General features: G+C 43.8%; 1 protein-coding gene across 1 annotated transcript in view; it reads left to right on the forward strand.

Moving 5' to 3' along the window:
* The first annotated feature begins 11,613 nt into the window (after window positions 1-11,613).
* Window positions 11,614-23,049, forward strand: part of EGFLAM (EGF like, fibronectin type III and laminin G domains) — a 72,484-nt gene continuing 61,048 nt past the window's right edge. Inside the window, exon 1 of the mRNA XM_066181075.1 lies at window positions 11,614-11,722. Coding sequence (XP_066037172.1) covers window positions 11,614-11,722 — 109 coding nt within the window. The remainder of the gene's footprint in view (window positions 11,723-23,049) is intronic.

A 23,049-nucleotide genomic window follows, 5' to 3' on the forward strand; every position in this document is an offset into this window, starting at 1 on the left:
AAATATGTCAGATATTTATTGATGTGACAAGAGAATCTGATACTGTTTGTTTGGTCTCATTTTTTCAGCATTTAATACATGTCCATGTGTAGTGTGTCTCTGATGTACAGTTGTGTCTACATTAAGATAAAGGGCAGGCAGGGATTGTTTTGGGTTCCTTCCTCTAAATGAATTAAATCAGGACTTCATAGACTGTCTTACAGAAAAAACAGAGTTAGAAAGAGCCTTGAAGGCTCAATTCAGATCCAGATCTAAAATAAGTAGATGGTGTCAGAAGCTAAGAACCTAATAGGATAAACTCATCCCTTCACTGTTCCAAGGTAGTTTAAATTTACATAAACTTTTATGCATTTCCTAATAACATCATAAGGAAGAAGCCCAACCAACTCTGTAGGAAAAATAGTTTCTGCAACCCTTGCCCCTTGAGTTTGCTGGGCAGCCTGAACTTCCTAACCTTTTCAGATGTATATTGGCTGTAGAATATCAGAAACAGGTCTACCCAAGACATTCTATTAAGTTAAGCCAGAAAAAACCTGTTTATGTGGAAGAGTTACAACTTTAAGTTAGATTTGTCATATGCACTCTATGCACATCTATGGCATTTTGTAAGTTTGGCAATTATTATAAAGATTAACAGAAGCAACAAATATATTAATTTATGAACATCACTGGTTTCTAATTTAATGATAAGATACAAATTACCACTGATATTTTTTTTGTTATTGCTATAGAAGTAAAAGTAACTTGTTAGATTAAACTTTCCTGGTTTTAAGTGATATTACATTTATGATAATTAATTTTAAAAGCTAGTAAGTAATAGTCCATCCATTTTCCAAAAATTTATGAATTCACTGAAGTCAATAAAAATGTCTTTTCTTCTATATAATTCTATTTAATACATATAGAGATACATTTACATATATAACACATATGTAGTTGGTGTAACTCTTAATCAGTATCTCATCAGAATTAATACCAGTATGGTAAAATAGATAGAGTGACCTTGGCATACTGAAAGGACCTTAATAGGTCAAAAGTTTACACTCTTCCTTTGAGAAGAACCTATGAAAAACTCCTGAAAAAAATGTATAGTGGATCATGAACAAATTGGCACAATGATACATATTTGGAATTTGTCTTTTAAAAAATGTTGATTATTAAAAAAAACCCCAAAAAACTAACAAAAACACACCCCCCAAAACGAGGCAGAACACCAAAATTTTAAAAGCTTTAGTTAATTAGAAAAGAATCCATTCTTCATAATTATGAAAATGTCCAGATTCCAAATGGCTTAATCTGCCCCCTATAATCTCATCAGAAAAAGAATTATAAAGGCATAAAATATTGCATTTCAACGTGAGATTCCCCCATTTGTACACTTCTATCTCAAAATACTATCTCATTGCTTTTCTTTAAATCCTATGTAGTGGTTTGAAAGCAAAACAAATGAGAGGCTCCAAGTCAGAGATACAATTTAATAGGAAAAAAAAAGGAAAGAAAGTAAAATAAAATAGATGCAATAATACAAAAGACCACTGACAGAGTCAGAATACAACCTGAGCGGAGTGATGGAAGCAGTCCAGATGAGGTGGTCTTCCTGAAGCAGTGATCCTGTAGAAAGGTCTGGTAGCTCGGGTCCTCTGGGAATCCAGTGGGTAAGCGCCCCTCTGGTGTTCAGAGTCTCAGCTTATATCCAGGCTGGAATGCTTGGTTTCTCCCTCTGGGCGGAGCATTTCACAATGGGATGGTGAGTCATGTGATAAGGCCTGATGGGCCCATTAACAGGAGATAGTCCAGGAGGGGGTTATCTGTGAGCTGTGTAGCAAAGGTGCTGATGGGCCCATTAACAGAAGATAAGCCAGAGTGGAGGAGGCAGGGAGCACTGCCTCACCTGGTTTCAACAGTTCATGAAGATGGTGATAGAATGTACTTCAACCCAGGACATTATCCACCCCTTATTCTATTACCATCTACATCATCCCAAATCAATACCTTTCTTAAACTACACACACACACACATAAATATAATGAAATCCTACACACAGTTCTCACTTAAAGTAAGGTCTCCTTGTGGTACACAGTGGGTTTCCCCATCCTTTTGCATCACCCACCAAGTGTAACCAGGTCCTTGAGCAAAGACAACCCCACGGATGGGTTTGCCCTTGCCCGAGGTGGGATTAATCCAAACAGTCTTTCCTAACATACCTCTCATGTGTACCACAGGGACCCTATCTCCATCCACTGTGTGCAAGGATTCAGACTGGGCAGGACCAGCTCGATTGGTGGACCCTCGGGTATTGACCATCCAGGTGGCCTTTGCTAAGTTCAGTTCCCATTTTTTGAAGGTCCCTCCGCCAAGTGCCTTAAGGGTAGTTTTAAGCAGTCCATTGCAGCGTTCCACCTTCCCGGCAGCTGGTGCATGATATGGGATATGGTATATCCATTTGATTCCGTGTTCTCTGGCCCAAGTGCTTATGAGGCCATTCTTGAAATGAGTCTCGTTGTCTGACTCAGTTCTCTCAGGGGTGCCATGTCTCCACAGGACCCGCTTTTCCAGGCCAAAGATGGTGTTCCGGGCAGTAGCATGAGGCACAGGGTAGGTCTCCAGCCATCCAGTGGTTGCTTCCACCATGGTGAGCATGTAGCGCTTGCCTTGGCGGTTTGGGGAAGGGTGATGTAGTCAATTTGCCAGGCTTCCCCATACCTATACTTTGACCATCGTCCGCCATACCACAGAGGCTTCACTCGCTTGGCCTGTTTGATCGCAGCACGGGTCTCGCAGTCATGGATAGCCTGGGAGATGCTGTCCATAGTAATGTCCACCCCTCGGTCACGAGCCCATCGATATGTTGCATCTCTCCCTTGATGACCAGAGGCATTATGAGCCCAACGAGCTAGGAATAGTTCTCCTTTGTGCTGCCAGTCTAGATCAACCTGTGATACTTTCACCTTGGCAGCTTGATCTACCTGCTCGTTGTTATGGTGTGTTTCATTAGCCCGACTCTTGGGTACGTGCGCATCCACGTGTTGAACCTTCACGGTCAGCCTTTCTACTCGGGTGGCAATGTCCTGCCAAATCTCAGCAGCCCAGATGGGTTTCCCTCTGTGCTGCCAGTTGGCCTTTCTCCAGCGGTCCAGCCATCTCCACAGAGCATTAGCTACCATCCACGAGTCAGTGTAGAGATAGAGCCTCGGCCACTTCTCTTGTTCAGCAATATCCAAAGCCAGCTGGACAGCTTTAAACTCTGCGACCTGACTTGATCCACCTTCTCCCTCGGTAGCTTGTGTAACTCGTCGTGTGGGGCTCCATACAGCAGCTTTCCATTTCCGGTTAGTACCTACAATTCGGCAGGAACCGTCGGTGAAAAGGGCATATCGTCTCTCACTCTCCGGTAGCTCGTTGTATGGTGGGGCTTCCTCGGCCCGTGACACTTGCTCCTCCTCTTCTTCAGAGGATAATCCAAAGGTCTCACCTTCAGGCCAGTTTGTTATAATTTCCAGAATCCCAGGGCGATTCAGGTTTCCAATACGGGTGCGCTGCGTGATCAGTGCAATCCATTTGCTCCACGTGGTGTCAGTGGCGTGATGTGTGGTAGGAACCTTTCCCTTGAACATCCACCCCAGCACCGGTAGTCGAGGTGCCAGAAGCAGCTGTGCTTCAGTACCAATCACCTCTGAGGCGGCTTGGACTCTTTTATAGGCAGCTAAGATTTTTTTCTCTGTGGGAGTGTAGTGGGTTTTGGATCCTCTGTAGCTTTGGCTCCAGAATCCCAGTGGTCGTCCCCGAGTCTCACCCGGCACCTTCTGCCAAAGGCTCCATGACAGACCATGGCTCCCGGCTGCAGAGCAAAGCACATTTTTTACCTCTGATCCTGTCCTCACTGGGCCAAGGGCTTCCGCATGAGCGATTTCCTGCTTGATCTGGGCGAAAGCTTGCTGCTGTTCTGGGCCCCAGTGGAAATCGTTCTTTTTGCGGGTAACCAGGTAGAGAGGGCTCACGATTTGGCTATACTCAGGAATGTGCATCTTCTAGAAGCCTATGGCACCTAGGAAAGCTTGTGTTTCCTTCTTGTTGGTCGGTGGAGACATTGCAGTGATCTTATTGATGACTTCAGTGGGAATCTGATGCCGTCCAACTTGCCACTTCACTCCCAGAAACTGGATCTCTGGAGCAGGTCCCTTGACTTTGCTCCTCTTGATGGCGAAGCCGGCCTTCAGGAGAATCTGAATGATCTTCTCTCCCTTCTCAAAGACTTCTGTTGCTGTGTTTCCCCACACAATAATGTTGTCAATGTATTGCAAGTGTTCTGGAGCCCCACCCTTTTCCAGTGCAGCCTGGATCAGTCCATGGCAAATGGTGGGACTGTGCTTTCACCCCTGGGGCAGTCGGTTCCAGGTGTACTGCACGCCCCTCCAGGTGAAGGCAAACTGAGGCCTGCATTCTGCTGCCAGAGGAATGGAGAAAAAGGCATTTGCAATATCAGTGGTCGCATACCATTTTGCTGCCTTGGATTCCAGCTCATACTGAAGCTCCAACATGTCTGGTACGGCAGCACTCAGTGGTGGTGTGACTTCATTCAGGACACGGTAATCCACTGTCAGTCTCCATTCTCCACTGGACTTACGCACGGGCCATATAGGGCTATTAAAGGGTGAACGAGCCTTGCTTACCACCCCTTGGCTCTCCAGCTCACGAATCATCTTATGGATGGGGACCACAGAGTCTCTGTCGGTGCGATATTGCCTACGGTGCACTGTTGCTCGGGCGATCGGCACCTGTTGTTCTTCAACTTAGAGTAGTCCCACAGCAGAGGGGTTGTCTGAGAGTCCAGGCAAAGTATTCAGTTGTCTGATGCCTTCTGTCTCTAGAGCAGCTATGCCAAAAGCCCAGCAGTATCCTTTTGGGTCTTTGAAATACCCATTTCTGAGATAGTCTATGCCCAAAATGCATGGGGCCTCTAGACCAGTCACAATGGGGTGTTTCTGCCATTCTTTCCCAGTTAGACTTACTTCAGCTTCCAGTACAGTCAGCTCCTGGGATCCTCCTGTCACCCCAGAAATGGAAATGGGTTCCACTCCCACATACCTTGATGACATCAGAGTACACTGAGCACCGGTATCAACCAGAGCCGTATATTTTTGTGGGTCAGATGTTCCATGCCATCGGATCCACACAGTCCAGTAGATCTGATTGTCCCTTTCCTCTACCTGGCTAGAGGCAGGGCCCCCCTATTCCTGGTCATGGCATACATTGCTCTCTTCTTGTAAATATGTTTCTGAGGTTCCTTCAAGAGGATCAGTCATATCATCATTCCTGTACCGTCTGGAGTTCTGTGCACGAGAGACCGGAGCAACATTGATTCTAGATGGGCTCTTTGTGGTCGGTGTTTCTCTTTTCAGTTCACGTACCCGGGCTGCCAAGGAGGAGGTGGGTTTTCTATCCCACTTCTTCATGTCTTCTCCATGCTCCCGAAGAAAAGACCAGAGGTTACCTCGTGGTGTGTATCTTCTCTCCCTGGCTGGGGGATGCCTGCTCCTAATGGCAGAGACTCTCATTGGCTCTGGTTGGATATGGTAAATTTCTTCCTTAAGTTCCTTTTTCAGTTTCTGATGGCCTTCTTCAATCAAGCTCTGGACTTGCTCAGCCAGTCTTGTTTCCACAGAGGAGACATGGGTATGAACTGGGGCAGTGACAGTGTCCTCGTAAATTCTTAGTTTATTAGCCAAGACACCTACCCTGTCCTCACCTTCCCTCCATTGCAGTGTTGCCAGGTAACGTGAGTACATCTCGGGTCCAAGCCGTTCAAATCTCAACCTCATCCGTGATATGCACTGGACACCATCTGGGTTTTTAGGAAATCTCTCATCTTCTGAAAAAATGATCTCCAACACAGCCAATTCCCTCAGGTATCGGATACCTTGTTCTATTGTGTTCCATTTTCCTTGGTGCACTTGGAGGTCTTCTTTACAAAGGCATCTATCCTTCACACTTGTTAGCAGTCGCTGCCAGAGGCTGAGAGGTTCTTGGCTTTTCCCAATCCCCTGGTCAATGACCACATCCCGGGACAACGATCCCAGTTGCCTGGCCTCACTTCCATCCAGAATGGTGTCATTGGCTGCAGCGTCCCAGATGCGGAGCAGCCAGGTCAGGATGGACTCGTTGGTCTGGCGGGTGAATTCCATTCGCAGGTCACGCAGCTCACCCAGAGATAGAGAGCGAGTGATGATTTCTGGCTCTGTCTCTTCGGCTGGGTGTGAAGGTCCTGCTGCACCCTCATCAGTCACTATGCAGACTGATTTGGTCATTGATTTCTTCTTCTGAATGGGGGCAACTGCTACTGGTTTAGGCTGTTCCGGTTCAGTGATGGTTTGTGTGGAGATGCTGATGGCACCTTTGGTCCCTTTCTCCTCTGTGACAGTCTGCATAGATGTGGACACTGTTGCCTCACTTTTGGCTTCTTTCTCCTCTGTGACGGTCTGTGTAGATGAGGACACTGTTGCCTTGCCTTTGGTTGCTTTTGCCTCTGTGACACTCTGAGTAGACACTGATGCTGTTGCTCTGCTTCTTTTTCCCTCTTCCTCTTCCTTCAGAACACGCTGTATCACACCATGTAGTGTTTTGATTCTAAGCATGGTGCGGGCCGTGCAGAGAAGACAAAGCAGGACTAACAACAACATCATGCTGTCCCTGGCATCCAGAGGGTACTCCATATTTTCAAAAACCGCTTTGTGATGCCTGAAAAGCTGGAAAAAATAATTCTTCACCCCTCCCCACAGGGGCTGGGTGAGATTGTTGAGGCCCCAGATGTAGCATCCTAGACCAGAACAAGAAAACAAAACTGGGTGTATATTCTGAATAATGTTCATTGCCTCGGAGTTTATCAAGCAATGGACATAATAGACCACTAAAGCAATTTTAGTACCATATCCTGGTCTACGCAGGAGCATTGAGACCGGCAGATAGTGCCCCAGTTGTGGAAAAATATAGAGAGATAGATATAAGACACATGTAAGCATGTTGAGCATCATAGCGAACAGGTGTCTTCTTCAATACAAAATTGTAATTCTGACTTTTCTCAGTGCCTTGTGCCCCACATTGGGCACCAAAAAATGTAGTGGTTTGAAAGCAAAACAAATGAGAGGCTCCAAGTCAGAGATACAATTTACTAGGAAAAAAAAAAAGGAAAGAAAGTAAAATAAAATAGATGCAATAATACAAAAGACCACTGACAGAGTCAGAATACAACCTGAGCGGAGTGATGGAAGCAGTCCAGATGAGGTGGTCTTCCTGAAGCAGTGATCCTGTAGAAAGGTCTGGTAGCTCGGGTCCTCTGGGAATCCAGTGGGTAAGCGCCCCTCTGGTGTTCAGAGTCTCAGCTTATATCCAGGCTGGAATGCTTGGTTCCTCCCTCTGGGCAGAGCATCTCACAATGGGATGGTGAGTCATGTGATAAGGCCTGATGGGCCCATTAACAGGAGATAGTCCAGGAGGGGGTCATCTGTGAGCTGTGCAGGAGAGGTGCTGATGGGCCCATTAACAGAAGATAATCCAGAGTGGGGGAGGCAGGGAGCGCTGCCTCACCTGGTTTCAACAGTTCATGAAGATGGTGATAGAATATACTTCAACCCAGGACATCCTATTCTGGACTAAATGTATCCACATGTTGAGCAACTCTGGAAAATGTTATAAATTTACACTCCTCTTTCAAGTGAGGACAAAATTCTTTTACCCCCATGAATCATGGTGGAAAAGTCTGATAACTTCACTGGCCAGATTCTTTGGCTACCCAGTCTCTCCATCTGCTCACTTAACTGCCTACAAACAAAGGTTTCCTTGCTTCTACCAAATAGTTTTGGGGTAAACATCCTGGTTTAGGTCCTTCCATAGTGATTTATTGTAAAATCAGGTGTTGAAAATAAGTGTATGAATCTATTTTTAACTATGAATGAGTAATGGTCTAGATGCTTCTAAACACACCTTGTTTCTTATAGAGTACTGATGCGCCAACTTTGAAATCTAAAAAAAAAAAAAAAAAATTAAAAAAAAAAAAAATCCTGTTACAGTGGACCTCCAAAACCTGGAAGGGAGGTTATGGCCATGCTTGAAAATTTAGTGCTTTGCATTTATACCTAATTTTATCTTTTCAAGGAAAAAGGGTGACTCTTGTTTCCAGCACTTGTAAATCACATATTGATATAACAGGCTACTGTAGCTGCAAGCTGAATCAAGTTGATCCTTTCGAATGTAGAGCTTTTAGAGGGGTCTGAGTACACAGAAGTATGAGACACACTCTCTCCTGCCTTCCCAGGACATCATTCCTTGCATCCCTATTGCTGTATGCACATGCATTGCCTCTTAAGGAAGAGAGGTGATGGGAGAATTCTCTGTGTTATATCCCTTTGCTTCACTGAGTAGGAAACCATGTGGACTGGAGTCTGATTCCTTCCCAGAGTTACAGATCAAGAGCAAGAATGGAATATTCAACTTGAACACAGGGCTAGCATATCCAAATTCATGTGCTAGCTTAGTTAGCATCTTCCCTGGTGGAGGAGATAGTGAAGGAAAACTGCCTCCACAACCACTAGACTCCTGGGTTTATGGACTTTTGAAAGACTGTGTCTCAGTCCTTATCAACAAGTATTTACAGCCACTGGAGAACAAGGCACATGATGCATGTTTTACACATCTAGATATTCTCAGGAACAAAACAAAAATCTCATCACTGGTACAGAGATAGCTCTGAGGCTGAATCCAATCGCAGATCACTGATTAAAGCCAAATCCAGACATAAACAGTTTCAGGTGAGGACAAGGAGAAGCAGCTGGATGAATGTGCAGAAAAGAGGTATAATTAGTAACTGTGTTTTTCTGGTACAAGAGTCCTCCATGATAAAAGTAATTTTTTGTCTATAAGACAATGACATATCTCACAAGCTGGTCTGAGGCAGGCACAAAACTCAGCAACAGTCTTACCTCCCAAAACTCAGCACTGTCAAAAGCTTATGTAACTCTTCACTCATCTTGCCATCTCTCAGATCAATGAACAGGAAGGCATACATTTATCTTTTAAACAAAATTCTAAGCTTTAATTCTATACACTCCACTAAAATGCTTCTCCCTCTGGACTGAGGTTGCATTACCAAATGTGTGCCAAGTTGCATTAATTTTAATCAGTATGCTACTGGAAGACAACAGGGACTATGCCAATGAGGAGAGTGTAAAAATCTTACCAGCGAGAAACAACTTGGGAGCCATGTTGTTATTTAGAGGAATTCACCAAGCTTGTGGTGGATTACCTTTGTTGGTAGGATTTTCAGGAAGAGCACCTCTCCATACATCCAGAACTAAACATGCTTCTCCATCACAGCAGAAGGCAAGCTGCCAACTTGCATGGCTGCAGACATAATCTCCCCAAACTGTAATTAAAATTACAAAATCTGTCTGAATCTTATAACTGCCTGAAACTCAGCAGGTTTCAGCTTTGGTGTTCCAATCATTCTGGCCTCAATATGTTCAACTACAACTTAATCACAGAATATTTGGGTAGATAGGCATATGTGAGAAGATAAACTACAGTGGTTATTATGAGTACTGCCAGAAAAGAAAGTCAGAGGAAAGAAATGGGGGAGTGAAAGAAGGAAGGAAGGAGACCAAGTGAGAAGAAAACCAGAAATTTAAATGAATTTGATGACAGCACACTGCACAAGCCACAATTACTTGGAGTGTATATAAAGGACAGACTTTGCTTTTCTCCACCCTTGGCTATGATCTGCTTGCCATTTTCGCCAACGAGTGCGCAGTCCATGTGCATTTAGGGCAAATATGGAGTCCAGAGTTCATTCTCTGCCCTGTGAGCTGCAGCTTCACAGTGCACTACAGTTAGTGACCCTGCCAGGAATGCCTGCCATGAGTCTCCCACATGTACTGCAATTCCTGTGTCTCTGCAAAGGCAGGCTGATAAGAGTGTGAGACAGATGTACCCCTGACATCCCAATCACGCTTACAAAACTACTCCTCATCATTAATTCCTGTAGCCTCGAACATACTCTCCTGGCAGCGATCATTCTGAAACCTGATGCTGCTCTTTCTAAGGGGACCAGGTTTCTGTCTCTTTTCCTTGTCCCTGAGGTAGGCAAGGGCTGTCCTTTCCACTGTCCCTGGAGATGGCTTTGATTGCTGTCTCCAGCTTCTTCATGAGGTTCTTGCAGTGCTTTTACAGGATAGGGGCTCAAACTCCCTTCCTCTCATCTTCTGTCCAAAAGGACTTCATCACCACTTCCTTGTCTCCTCTCATACCCTAAAATGGTACAGATTTCCTTATTTTCCTGTATCAGCATTGTTCCCACAGACAGACAGTCTTCTTCTGATCTCTTCCTGAATTTTCTCCACATGTCATAAAATTACAGCATGGAACTCATTGAACAGAGTATCAGTTTTACAGATTCACAAAGATACTGTATAAACATACATAATTTATATGGACATCAAAACCACTGAAAATTATCAAAGTAAACAGCAAAATAAACAAATGAAACTAATTTCCAAACCAAAGCCCACACAAACCCTCAAGACAAAACAACTCTGGTGTTTCAGGGTTTATACTGATCTTTAACTAACCAAGTTTAGGATGAGACCTGGAGCCGAGGGCAGATAATCTCATGTCTGCTGATATGAAGTTTCCGCACTTCTTTTCAGTTTCAAAGATGGGATCCTAAACCAAATGGATTTGGTCTTTCATTCCACCAATTCTTCATTGCTCTGAAGATTTGCTTTGGATTTCTTGTTTATGTCAGGTTTTTTTCGGGATCGTCAAACTCAAGCGCTTCCCTTTGCCTTCTTCCCCTCCCCATCCCCTCTAATCTCCACAGGGGTTTCTATATTAGTCTGAGTGGCTGGATAGGTCTCAGCCTCCATCTGGGGGGGGGGATTAAACTTAATTTATCCTCTTAATTCAGCAACAATTTCCTCACCAAATCCTCTTCCTAGCTTCGCCTTTGCCCCGGGAGTTGGTTAGCATTTCAGCCCCGTATCTTCGGGGAAAAAAAACGGCCCGTAAAAAAACCCAAACCCGTATCAAATGCCGATGCTCCCTGAGTAGGGCAGCACCGGAGTTGGGGTCCCGCAGGGCGGAACGGGGTCGAGGGCGGGGGGAGGGAGGGGACGGGCAGCGGTCCCCGCTGTGGAAGGGGTGTCACACCGCCCCATGGCACCCAGGGGTGGGTCCTGAGCGCCCTCCCCGCGGGCAGGGCCGGGCTGCCGAGCGATCCGGCCGGCACGGGGGTCTCCCGGCAGGGGACGCCGCGACCCCTCCAGCAGGGCTGGGTCGGACGACCCAGGGCGGCGGCGCCCCGCGGGGGAGGTGCCGAGCCGTGCCCCGCGCCGGGCGGCCGTAATCCCATCAAAGGGCCGGACCCAGCCTCCTCCCCTCTTCCCTCCGTCCCTCCCCGTCCCTTCCCGGCGCACTTCCCGGCCCCGCGGACCGCTCCGCTCCGCGCCGGCTCCGGCTCCGCTCCGCACCCGGCTGCCGCTCGGAGGGGACGCGCGGCGGCGCCGGCGCCCCTCGCCCGCGGCCACCGGCCCCAGCTCTCCGCCCGGGCGGGGGACTCGGCGCACATGGAGGTGCCGGGCGGCTGTCACCGCCGCTGCCTCGCCTTGCTGCTGTTCCTGGCTTCGTGCATCGGCTGTGCGGCCACGCCGCGCAGGAACATCCCCCGCCGGCAAGGTAGGACGGGCGGCAGCGCCAGACGAGGGGTGCGCGCCCCGCGCCCCGCTCGCACCGGCCAAGTTCCGCATGCCTTTAGCGCTGGGGCTGCCCCGGGTCCGGCACAGGCGGCAGCGGGGCCGGGCGGCAGCCCGGGTGGCAGCGGGGCTACGCCCGAGGTCGGGCCGCCGCGCCCCCGGACAGTGAGAGAGCGCGTCCGGGTGCTCCCGGGGCGTCCGCCGCTCCTCACCCTTCCTTGCGTGTCCCTGCCGCCCTCTCACGAGGAGGAGAGGATGCCCAGGCAATGGCAGGGACCCGTGAACTTGCGGGGTCGGTGTATGACCCGTTTTCTCCCACATCTTACACCCGGTGCCGGTGGGCGCACTCGATTTACAGACCAGGACCAGGCTGCAGCTACTGCGGAAGAAATCGGTAAAAATTCCATCCGGTTTTCCCTGGATCCCGTTACCTGCGGTGCGGCGTGGACAGAGTTAGGAGAGTTAGAAGCCAGATGAACCACTAAGCCAGTCAGAGGTGACCTGTCGGGAAGGCTGGTTCCGTGGCTGTGACATTTATATGTGTGGCAGCAGATGACCTAAGACATTGAGTAGTAAATGCGAGAGAAAAATTACCAGGGAAGCAATGATTTTGTACCAAAAATGTAGTTATCGGGTACCAAGTATGATATGGTGTACGTCGTGGTCCTGCTCCTGGCTGAGCGCTACCCGTGTCCTGTGGGAGAGTTCTCACGGCTGTCGGCGGGAGGTTTGTGCGCTGATCAAGGAAGTCCTGCACAGTCCTTAGAGGCTGAAAGTTAAAACCCTGAGTCTGTTAAAACCCTTTTACAGTCTGCAGCATATGTAACAGTAAGGTAAAATGTAAACAATGAGATGAGACACAGTGCTTGGTGAAGTCTGACATTCTGTATACTTTACAAATTGCGGTGCTAAGAGAAGATAACTATTCCCGGGGCTGTCTCAAACACTGGGACAATCCCGGAGTCTTTGTGACCAACAGCGACTCTTAACACTGAGCTCACGGCCATCAGTTCAATTGACAATGCAAAAAGTTTACCAAGTTCTGCCTCATCTCGTGAAGTGTTTGTAGCTTCAGATCCTCTGAAGGATCTCCTCCAGAGTATTGACATATCCCAGATTTTTACTGCTGGGTTTTAGAATCACTACTGTGTTTTTTTCTTGCTCATATGAGAAGAAAACAAATGCCTGTACCGTTGGAAACTTAATACTTAAATACAGCCTGAGCTTAAAACCCTTACTGGGCAGATGGCTAATTTTACTGGTCTGACCTTGTCTCTTACGGATCTAGTCCCATGATCCTTGATTGTCATAATGGTCACCGTTAAGTACTTGAGGAAATTAGGCAGACAGTCGCTGTGAATGAGGTGATTAGTAGCTTGCATTAAAAATACTGGATATGTGAAGTTGAGGAGGCAAATGTGTTAATATTTTAAAATATTCCTTGACTGTAACATACTGTTGTACTTGTTTCCCCTAGTTGCAGCAGAATGGCAGACCTGGGGAAAATGTATTTCTGTACATTAAATTAAAACAGTTTAAAGCTTGGAAACTAATTCTAGTGTTGCGAAGGAAATGAGTTTATATGTTAGTATTGTGTTTACCTTACTTTTGTTAGCGCATGTCTTATATTAATTTTTTATAACATGCATCGGATTCACTGATTCAATCATTCCTTTCTTGCTTCTTTTGCTGCATAAGAAGTAATGAGTTTAATTGGGCAAAATTTTTCAAAATCTGTGAAACCGTTTAAAAATACACTTGTAGCAAGATTTGACGAAGGAAATCCCCCACAGAGTTTGTGTGCAGCATTATATATGTATATATTTAAATCCCATCTGCATTTTGCAGGAGCTGTTGGAATTGAGGGCTCCATGAATCCCATGACTGGGTCCTTACCATGAACTGCTGCCCTCAAAACACTCAGAACAGGTGTAGTTTCAGGTACTGGAACATCTCTACCATGTTCTGCAACATATATGCTGGGTGGTTAAGAGTTGAAAAAAAATATCATTTACTCACACATCCAAAATTACACATTCAGTGAGTAAAGAAAAGATTAGATAGTAAAAAGTTATTCAGGGGTTTTTTTCCCCTTCATTTTATCCTTTTAATAGTGATAGAAGTGAGACTTGTACAGGAATTTTAACTGAGGTGAAAGCAAGAGGTTCCCTCTTCTCAAGAGAGAAGTTATGAAACCTTTTGATCTTCAATAACAAAAACTGACTTGGAGATCCAGTGGATCAAAAGATAAAAGATAGTAAAATGGATCTCCATTTTTCCCAAGTTTTGTAATCCCAAGAAAGCAGTAAAGTGATAAATCTGTTTGTGAAGTTAAAAATATATAGCAAATGGCCACAAATGCAACTTCTTAAATTAATCTTCAGGACAAAAGACGATCATAGTCAAATACAAGACATTCTGATGACTGCTAAAATCATTTGAACGTTTATTTACAGTTACATAATACATTTTCTGGAGACAAGGAAACGGGATGACAGACTCTTTAAGAAGGGCTTAAAACAAATCCTTAGACACCATGTGGTGAATAGTATAGCTGGGAACAGATTAGCCTGGGATTCTCTATATCTTGTACTCCCAGAAGCTGGCACTCATACTGCTGCTTTCACATTGTTTTCTATCTTTTGCCTTCTGCAAAAGGTTTTTGCCATTTCTGTTTCAAGTTTCAAGTGGTTGAAGAACAGAGTCTGAAACTAGCTCCCAATATGTTACTCTGCTACTAATATAAACACAGTATTTAATTTTAATGGTTGTCTGATTTCAGAGAATTTTAGGGGAAAGAGCTGACCAGTCCTGTGGATGTTCACAGGATAAAGTTATTGCACTGTGTTGCATTGGTGCTTCTTTAGTAACAGTGTAAAATTCCAATGCCCTGTAGAATAATGAAATGGGTAAGTTGGTCTGCATGGAGAATAAAAATAATCATATCTGATGCTTAGGAATGCTTCTCCTTTATAAATACATTATGCTTGCCAGCTAATATAAATAGAGAATTTGGCTTGTATCTCTTTCCCAGATATCCATAGCAGTAGACATCACTGGCTTTCTGTGTAAATGCTGGAGGAATCAGACCAGTTAACGTCTGAAGACTTTACAAGAGAGTAGCACTCAATATCAGGGCCAGAGTTTCAAAAGAGTACAGATCAGCAATACAGTAAATGAATTTTTTTTTTTTTGAAAGGATTTAGCACGAGGATACTTGAATTCTTTAGAAAATCTGACTATAATAAGAGGTGCTACATACAAAACACTTTTGAAAGTCTAGCCGTTTTTATGTATCAAAACGGGTCAAACTGCCTTGAAATCAAGTCTACAGATATGAAAAATTCAACAGTCATTGGGAAGGAAAGTGCTTATTTGGGTTTTTAAATATTACAATTTTTTGGAACAACAATAGGATGAATTCTTATTCACTGTCATAATAAATCCCAAACGTAAAGCATGCAAGAGTAAGGTTGATTTGCTGCTGGATGTGAAGTGTCTGAGAAGAATGACTGTGAAGCTGAATGATTCCTAATGTGAAGGATGTAGAGCTGTCAGAGTGCATATCTGTGGGCTAGAACTAATAAAGAAGATGTGAATAATTTATTTGAGGGAAGATTAGTATCATCCTCTTACAGTTTCAAAAATGTCTGATGTCTTCAACACGAATTAAATCAAGCACTTATTATATATGTACTTTTTGTTTGTCACCTTCAGGTGTAAGTTGCATCACAACATTATGTGACATTCTCATTCTGATTGGACTTGCTCTTGTACCTCTGGGGTCCATGGTCTGGTAATTTCTGAGAACTGATAAATCACATCACCACCTCGTGCAGATATGAGCATTCCAATAATACTTTTCCAGGGCAGCAGTAGGAGTGCAGTGAATTAGTCCACTTGAGCATGTTACTCTGAATGTCATTGTTACTCATTTTGAAGTATGTTTTCTGACTTTACTTAGTCTCACTTGCTGCAAAATGTCTTGTGCCCTTTCTGCCATGAAATTGCTGTCTTCCTCTGTACAAGGAAACTTCCAGTAAATGTTTTTCATTGGCACCATTTTGCTAATGTCAATGTTTGCAATGACTATTCAGACTTCCACCAGTGTTCAGAAAGGTAAAATTAGCCAAGACATTCTATAGCAGATACTGGGGTTCACAGTGATGCTTCAGGGAGGTGGGGTTGTTTTGGAGTTATGGTACTAGAGTGATCATTGGGAAATCTTTCTGCCTTGAGGCTGTCAGAGACTGTCTTTGATGGCTTGCCAGTCCTTCCCAGGCCAGATTTTCATTTTCAAAAATGGGACTAGAGTAGTTTTATGCTTTTACCCTTTCCAGCCATGCCACTTTTTACAGTGATAAGACTCCTATAGGGTGCTCCTCACAGCTGTACCCCAATTTTAGTCAGTGCTTCCAGGCTTTAACTGAGTGATAATATGTAGGTGATTTTCGTGGTGTCTTCTGGTATGCCTTGCAGGAAAAAAAAACAAAAAACAACACGCCTCTTTTTCTCTCAGGACAGGAAACAGCACTGTATACTGTTTGCAGCTCTTTAGAATTGAACCATACTCACCTTAAACTTAATGGCAGGGATTCTGAGTGTCAGTCACCAAAGACATCCTGAGGAACAGAATGGTACCTTGTTTTCTTAAACCAGAAAATTTCAGTGCATGAGTTCTCTTCAATGCCCCTCATACTCATTGATTAGTTGAGAGTATACTTGGAAGTTTATAATTCCTCAGATCATGCTTTTATTGGGACTCAAATTTGTGCATGTTTCCATTTATGTTGTTTTAATGTGTGTTTATGCTCTTTTTAAATTTGAAAATAAATTAAAAAGGTGACTTTTTTTGCTTCATGTCCTCAAAACAGGACTGATAGGACCTTTTCACAATTTTTCCATCACAAGGAAATGAAACTCTAGAATGCTTATAGACAGTTTTTCATATTAGAAAGTCATTAATGGATATTAAAGATACCTGTAATCTAAGCAAACAGCCTTGAATAGGTCTTTGCAGAATTTATTATTTCATTGTTGAGTGTACAGTTAGGTGCCATATTTATCAGTGAATGTGTGATGGTGGCCTATAATCACATAACAAAAGACTTCCTAAGTTACAAAGACACAGGAGATTGTGTTAGATGTGCGATCTTGAATAAAATTTCTTAATTGTTTTCTGTGCAAACAAATGATCTATCTAAAAAAAAAAAAAAAAAAGATTTCACAAATGAAACAAACCCCCAAACTTGTTCTTCATTACTAATTCCAACTTAAATACTTTTGGGTATGGCTAGGCAAGATTTGATTTCCTTTTATTTTTTACTTTTAGTGAAGATCCTTACAAATGACAACCAAATTAGTTATTTCATATAATGTGACCTCCAAACCACAGCAGAAGATCAACTTTACTTTTTCAGACTTTTCAGAGCCACTGAGCTGAGAAAAGGCACACTAGAATTCATCTTTGAAAGTAACTGCTTCAGGAGGGTTAAAGCCGCTGAAAATTGAAGGCTTAGGGGGAAAGCTTCAGCACAACCAGGTACCTAACTCAAATCTAGATAGTCCTAAGCTCTGTGATGGTCCATAAAACTCTGCAAGTGAGGGGTGTATAGTGTGAAATATACCAAGTTCATGCCAGTTCTTCTACTGAACATAGGGTAGCTACACCCAGGGGTAAAGACTACCGTTGAGGAAAGTCCCTCAGGATATTGGCCTCTAATGAAAAAAGGAATCCACACAACATTGATAAAGGGAGCCATTTGTTCAAAAGGGAGAGGACAGCTATGTGGTCATCAGCAAAAGGGAAAACCCCTTTCTTTTCTTGGGTTGGATTCCTGTAGGTGGATAGCCAAAATGCATTGGCTTTCTTTTCTTAAAAAGATGTCTCACTCAAGCATCGTCAGAGTTACCCTGGATACTCTTTCAGAGCTAGGAAATATAAACTGTATGCAGGTGCTGACACCTGAACCTGGCTGTCTGAGTGAATGCCCCAAGTAGTGATAGGGTGTCTTTCCCCTTATATGCGTTAACCTGACAGCTAATAAACACTTTTTATATAAGAGTGCATGCAGATAGCAGTCATGTCAAGAACAGTTCTTCTGAGAAGTGGACACTGGGTGTTTCTGAGATTCCCCATGTCCTCAGAGGATAGTCAGTCCAGTGTTATTTGCACAGAAAGGTCTCTGAAGCTGGAAGAATTCCAGTACAGAGTATTCTTCACACCGATCTCAATTTTAAAAGTAATTTAAAATTGCTGGCATCTATGAAAATGATGGTATATATCAATACCTGTGTACATTTGGAACTTGTGAAATTTTCTTTCTAAAATGATGGGAAATGAACATCCTGTGAATCTTGATCATGCTTCTTTCAAAGACAGGAATCATTCTGATCTTTCTTCTGTGCCAGAGGTATTGTTGCACATATGAAGTTTTAAATCAAGACTTGCTTTGTGTTGCTGGGCTCAAAAATCTTCTGACAAAAAATCCTAAGGGCAGAAATTATATAGGATTTCACTCAAGTTTAATTGCTTTCATGCATGAAAAAGTTCAACTAGAATATCATTTTAGGAAAAAAATAAACCAAACTATGAACAAAACCTGTCAAACTGTGGATGATGGAAAGTACGTGTTGAGAACCAAAATTTTTGTGGTTTAATTAGAGATTGCAGAAGCCAGAATCTGTTCCTTGGAATTGAAATGTGAGGTCTCTTTCATATTCTGCTTTCTAGACAGTTACAGGAGAAGGTAACATGTTCCCAAAAATAAGCAGGCATTTTATGAAGACGACTGTTTACAGAGATGTTGGCATTGCAGCTGACACTCCAGCCTTGCATGGAGATTGGTGTCCTGCTGACATTTTTAGTTCCCATTCCCATTTCATTACCTTCTCGTTCCTGTGTGAACCTGTGCAGGTTGCTGATGTTCCCGTCTTTATTGGTCAGTTACAATGGCAAAGTTGAACTTTGTTTCTCTGTCCATGTGTGTGCCAAAGAACTCAACTCAGTAGGGTGAGATGAGTGCCTTCCAGCCATTTACCCCCTGCAGAGCCATAAGGTCATAAGATGGAAGAAGAAACCTGCAGAATATAAGCAGTTCTTCCAGGGACTTCTGGGCAAAGAGCAAGCCAGCACCTAAAATGCGTTTAAAGGGGGGGGAAAAAAGCAAACTGTTTGGACCAGCTGATGCCAAGTAAAGGGCATGGTTTGCATGAGGTAGCCCTCGTAGAGGTTTGGGACAAAGGGTTGGACTCTGCAAGTTGCAGAAGACTGTATGCCAGTGGAGCAGGGAATGCTTTCAGAGGATTAGGGAGCATTAGATATCAGCTCTGTGGACATCTTAGCTGTGTCATGTGCTATTTTCTCCCCTATGTATTTGTTCTTTATGCTGTGATATATTTCCGTGTCTCATTGTCTGTTGCACCAAAGAGGGTTTTGTCCTTCCCTGTTGGTCTCTTAGCTCTCACATCCTACTGCTTGTTACTGGTTCTTTGAATGCACAGGCCATGTCCCATACTAATTCAGTGCAGGCATTCAGGTTTAAAAACCACAGTTATTTCAGTCAGTAGAGACAAAGAATTTCCACTGTTTTTTCTGATAGTGCTGGTGAATGGAGAGACTTGCTGACTGCAGAAGATATTGAAATTAACCCATTTCTTATGGAAGAGCTGAGCTGAGGAAGAATTTCCTGCTCCTTGAGAAGATGCCGTATTTTCTTTGGAAGTAAAATACTTGTGGGAATCATACAAATATTTATAAGTGATGGAGGAGTAATGAAGATGGAGCTAGGCTTTTCTCAGTGGTGCCCTGTGATGTGGGTGGAGGCAATGGACACAAAGGGAAAGCAGGAAATTCTCTTTAACATGAACAAATAGTTTTTTACTGTGAGAGTGACTGAGAATTTAGGCTGAGAGGTTGTGGAGTCTCTGTCCTTGGAGATATTCAAACCTCCTTGTGCAAAGTCTTGGGCAACCTGGTGCAGCTGAGCCTGCTCTGAGCAGTGTTTGGACTAGGTGATCTCCAAATGCACCTTCCAGCCTCCCTCCCTCTGTGATTTTGCAGAGTGTCACAAGGATCTTCTGAAAACATCTGTTTCAGCTCTCAGGTTTAGCTTCTAGCACTCTTCCAGCCTGTCATGGACTGACAACACCAGCTGGACCAACTGCTCTGCTTTCTACAGAGAAATGAGTATTTTCTGGCATTGTGATCAGTATAAAGTGTTTGGTGGGAGGTTGCTCCACTTTGTGTTGTGTAGCTAGCTCTAGGAGGCCTGTGCCAGAACCTCAGGGATAACCAACCCGCAGGCTGATTTTTGTGGTACTTTCTGGAGTGGGACCAGATCGTTTGTGTCCATGAATAATGAGCTTCAAAACAATCACTCAGGACTTGGAAGGATTGTGGGAACCCAAATGCTGCATGTTGTGTCCTCCCCCTGCACATTTGTTTCCTGTCGCATGGTCAGCTTTGTCTTTACACTTTAATCTTTTTGCATGTGTGTATGTAATGCATGTGTGATTGTATGATTATAATTTTATTCTGTCTGACCAGGAAGCTCCCCTTTAATGATTTTCTTGTACCTTGGGTTTCAGCAAGAAAGAAATAGTGTAGTAGATAAAGTGAACCGATTAAGGCACATCAAGGAGAATACTTTTCAACTATTGTGAACAATTTTGCCTTGTGTTCCATTGAGATAATAAGATTTGGATAGGAAACACCAGAAGAAGAAGTGATATTAATTGATGGGGAAATAAATTTTCAAGTTATTTATTTGGCATTTTTAAAATTGCACTGGCCTTTTTGCTTTTTGGAGTGCCAGGGTTTGTGAAGCTTCTCCGGTATCTGTGCTTCGTAGCACCTCAGATGCATAACCCATGAGACCAAAGAGGTTCGACGAGATGCCAAGATATGCTACTGGCATGCTGGTTCCTAAGCAGCCTGTCCCATTGATTACAAAAGTCTGTTACACAGAATGGGTGACATACTGTTGCTTGATTTCAGCTACCTTCTGGCACTTAAGTTAAATATCTTAGACATGTTTTTTCAAAGTTATTTGAAAACTGATGAAGCAGCTGATGAGAAGGCAGGCCCTGGCAGAGCAGGCAGTGTGCTGGCAGCAGGGAGGGCTAGCTGCAGCCTGCTAGTCACTGGGCACATCCACAGGGACAAGGCAAGTTGAAGCCCAGACAGAAAATCCTAAGCCAGGAAAAATGTTGAGCTTTGCAATCAAGCAGCTTGTGGGCTGAAGAAGGGAGAAGTGAGTCTCAGTGCTGTCCCTTCTAGAACAGGAACCTGGCTACCAATTTCCTCTGCCAGGCCAAGGCGCTGCAGAGGTATCAGGAACTAGGACAGCCATGCCCCAGCACTGGGGCTTCAGTGGTCAAGGCACAAGCCTGGTTTTAGAGACGTGAGCATTAGATTTTGACTCAGACTTCCATAAATGCACTGGAAGTTATGCAAGTGGAGTCTCTTGGGGGGGTTTTTACAGGCGCCTATCCTTTTCTCTGGAAGTGAAAAATGCTTCCATTACGTGAAATCAAGTTACTCAAGTGCAGGTACAGGGTATGCACATGCACTTGTGTGAATCAAACTGGCCTCTAAACAGTAATTATTAAAATCATAAGTCTGAAAGAGTTGCCTAGAGATTGCCTGATGTGCTCATTTTGACTATGGCAAGAGAGATACAAACTAGACATTTAGTCAGAGATATGATGTCCCCTGCTTTTTGTAGCCTTCAGCACCAAGAATTCTCCAAAAGTGAGTCCAGGGCAAAACCATCCATAGCTAGAAATTTTAATGTATAACTCTCTGAAAAGTTTTTTGTTTTTTTAAAGAGTAGATACTGCTTTTCTTTTTAACACCTGGAAGTCGCTGTTGCACTGTACAGAGCTCTCCTCCTCTCTCCTCCTCTCTCCTTCTCTTTGCTGCAGCTGGAGCCTTCCTGGGAGCAGAGCCTTGCTCCAGGAAGGAGTTCAAGGAGAGAACTTCCCTTGCTGCCTTTCTGCTCAGTGATCTGCAGGGCCAAGGTACCAAGGAAAAGCCACAACAAAGTCTCCAGTGACATTGTACCTGTTCGTTCTTAATGAATTCGCGGTGTTGCACTGTAGCTTAAGTTCTGAGCTTTGTCTCCTTCACTCCCCCTCCCTGGGCTATAAAAATCCCAGAGGCTGTCACCTCAGATGTCCCTGGGGGAGATAACAGATGCTATATAAGCATCAACAAAACATCACATGAGTCCAAGCTTGTTATTTATTAAAATGTTGAGAGATTTTTTTCCTTTGTGGTTTCTTTTGCAGTATTTTTAAAGGGCTAATGAAGGTCGGGTTAGTCTCTCCAAAGATTTGTGCACTGTAGCTTGAACCAAAAACACATGGTGTCTTTCTGGGGTCATGTTACCTGCCATTTCTGCTGCAGGATCTGATGCAGTGGTAGGTGATACCAAGATTTTTGGTGTGTGGATGTTGCTGCTCCAGGTGCAGAACCAGGACAGGCTGGCTGAGATTTTCCAGTTTCAAGTCCTTGTCCTTTGTAGTTGTTGTGGCTGTGAAATTCTTGCTCTCTTACGTACTGCTGCTGGGCAGTGGGAGCTGGAAAAGACTTCAAAGAAATTTAAAGATGGCATATTTTTTTCATTTAGAATTTCCTGACCTTTTCAGTTTGTCATGTTGTCTTCCTTCCACTGTGGTGTTTGCATAACTTTCAGTCTGTAAAATAGAGGAAGCAAAAGACCTTTTCACTGTTTATTGTTTAATAAATAAGAATTTCGACAGTATTTCAGTGAGAGAGTGAGTGGACTTGTCTACATTTTATTTCACCTCTTGGAGTGGGCAAGTTTTTTTCCCTCGAAAACAGCTATTACAATGATAAAATGCTATTTTAATAAAATTCACGGTGAGTTTTTTATGAATTGGTGAACACAAATAATGTTTCAAACAGAAGAAATTCAGAGGTATTTCTGGAAAGTGTTCATTTTGGAAAACTTCAGTTTAGAATTAGTTTGAATTGTTTCTCTTGAGCTTTTTTCCCCCCTATTTTCTTACGTTGTGATATATTAGTAGTGACAGCTGGCATTTCATCAACAAGTTTCACTTGTTTTGTGGGACACAAATGGGAGACACATCAACCTGGAAGATAAGGAACCCTTCAGTCCTCCTAGCTGTTATCCACAGAGATTTAGAAGTACAATAGTGAAATGCTTATCTCCTTTCATTACTTTATGCTTTCTTGTTAAGAGTAGTACAGAAAATTGGTATAAAGATTTTTATTTTCCAAACTACAAACTCGTAAAGATGAAATTAACCATGTGTTTTCCC

This window comes from Chamaea fasciata, unplaced genomic scaffold (assembly GCF_029207755.1).
Source record: "Chamaea fasciata isolate MVZ Bird 193981 ecotype frontalis unplaced genomic scaffold, bChaFas1.0.hap1 SCAF_4, whole genome shotgun sequence".
Taxonomy (NCBI): domain Eukaryota; kingdom Metazoa; phylum Chordata; class Aves; order Passeriformes; family Sylviidae; genus Chamaea; species Chamaea fasciata.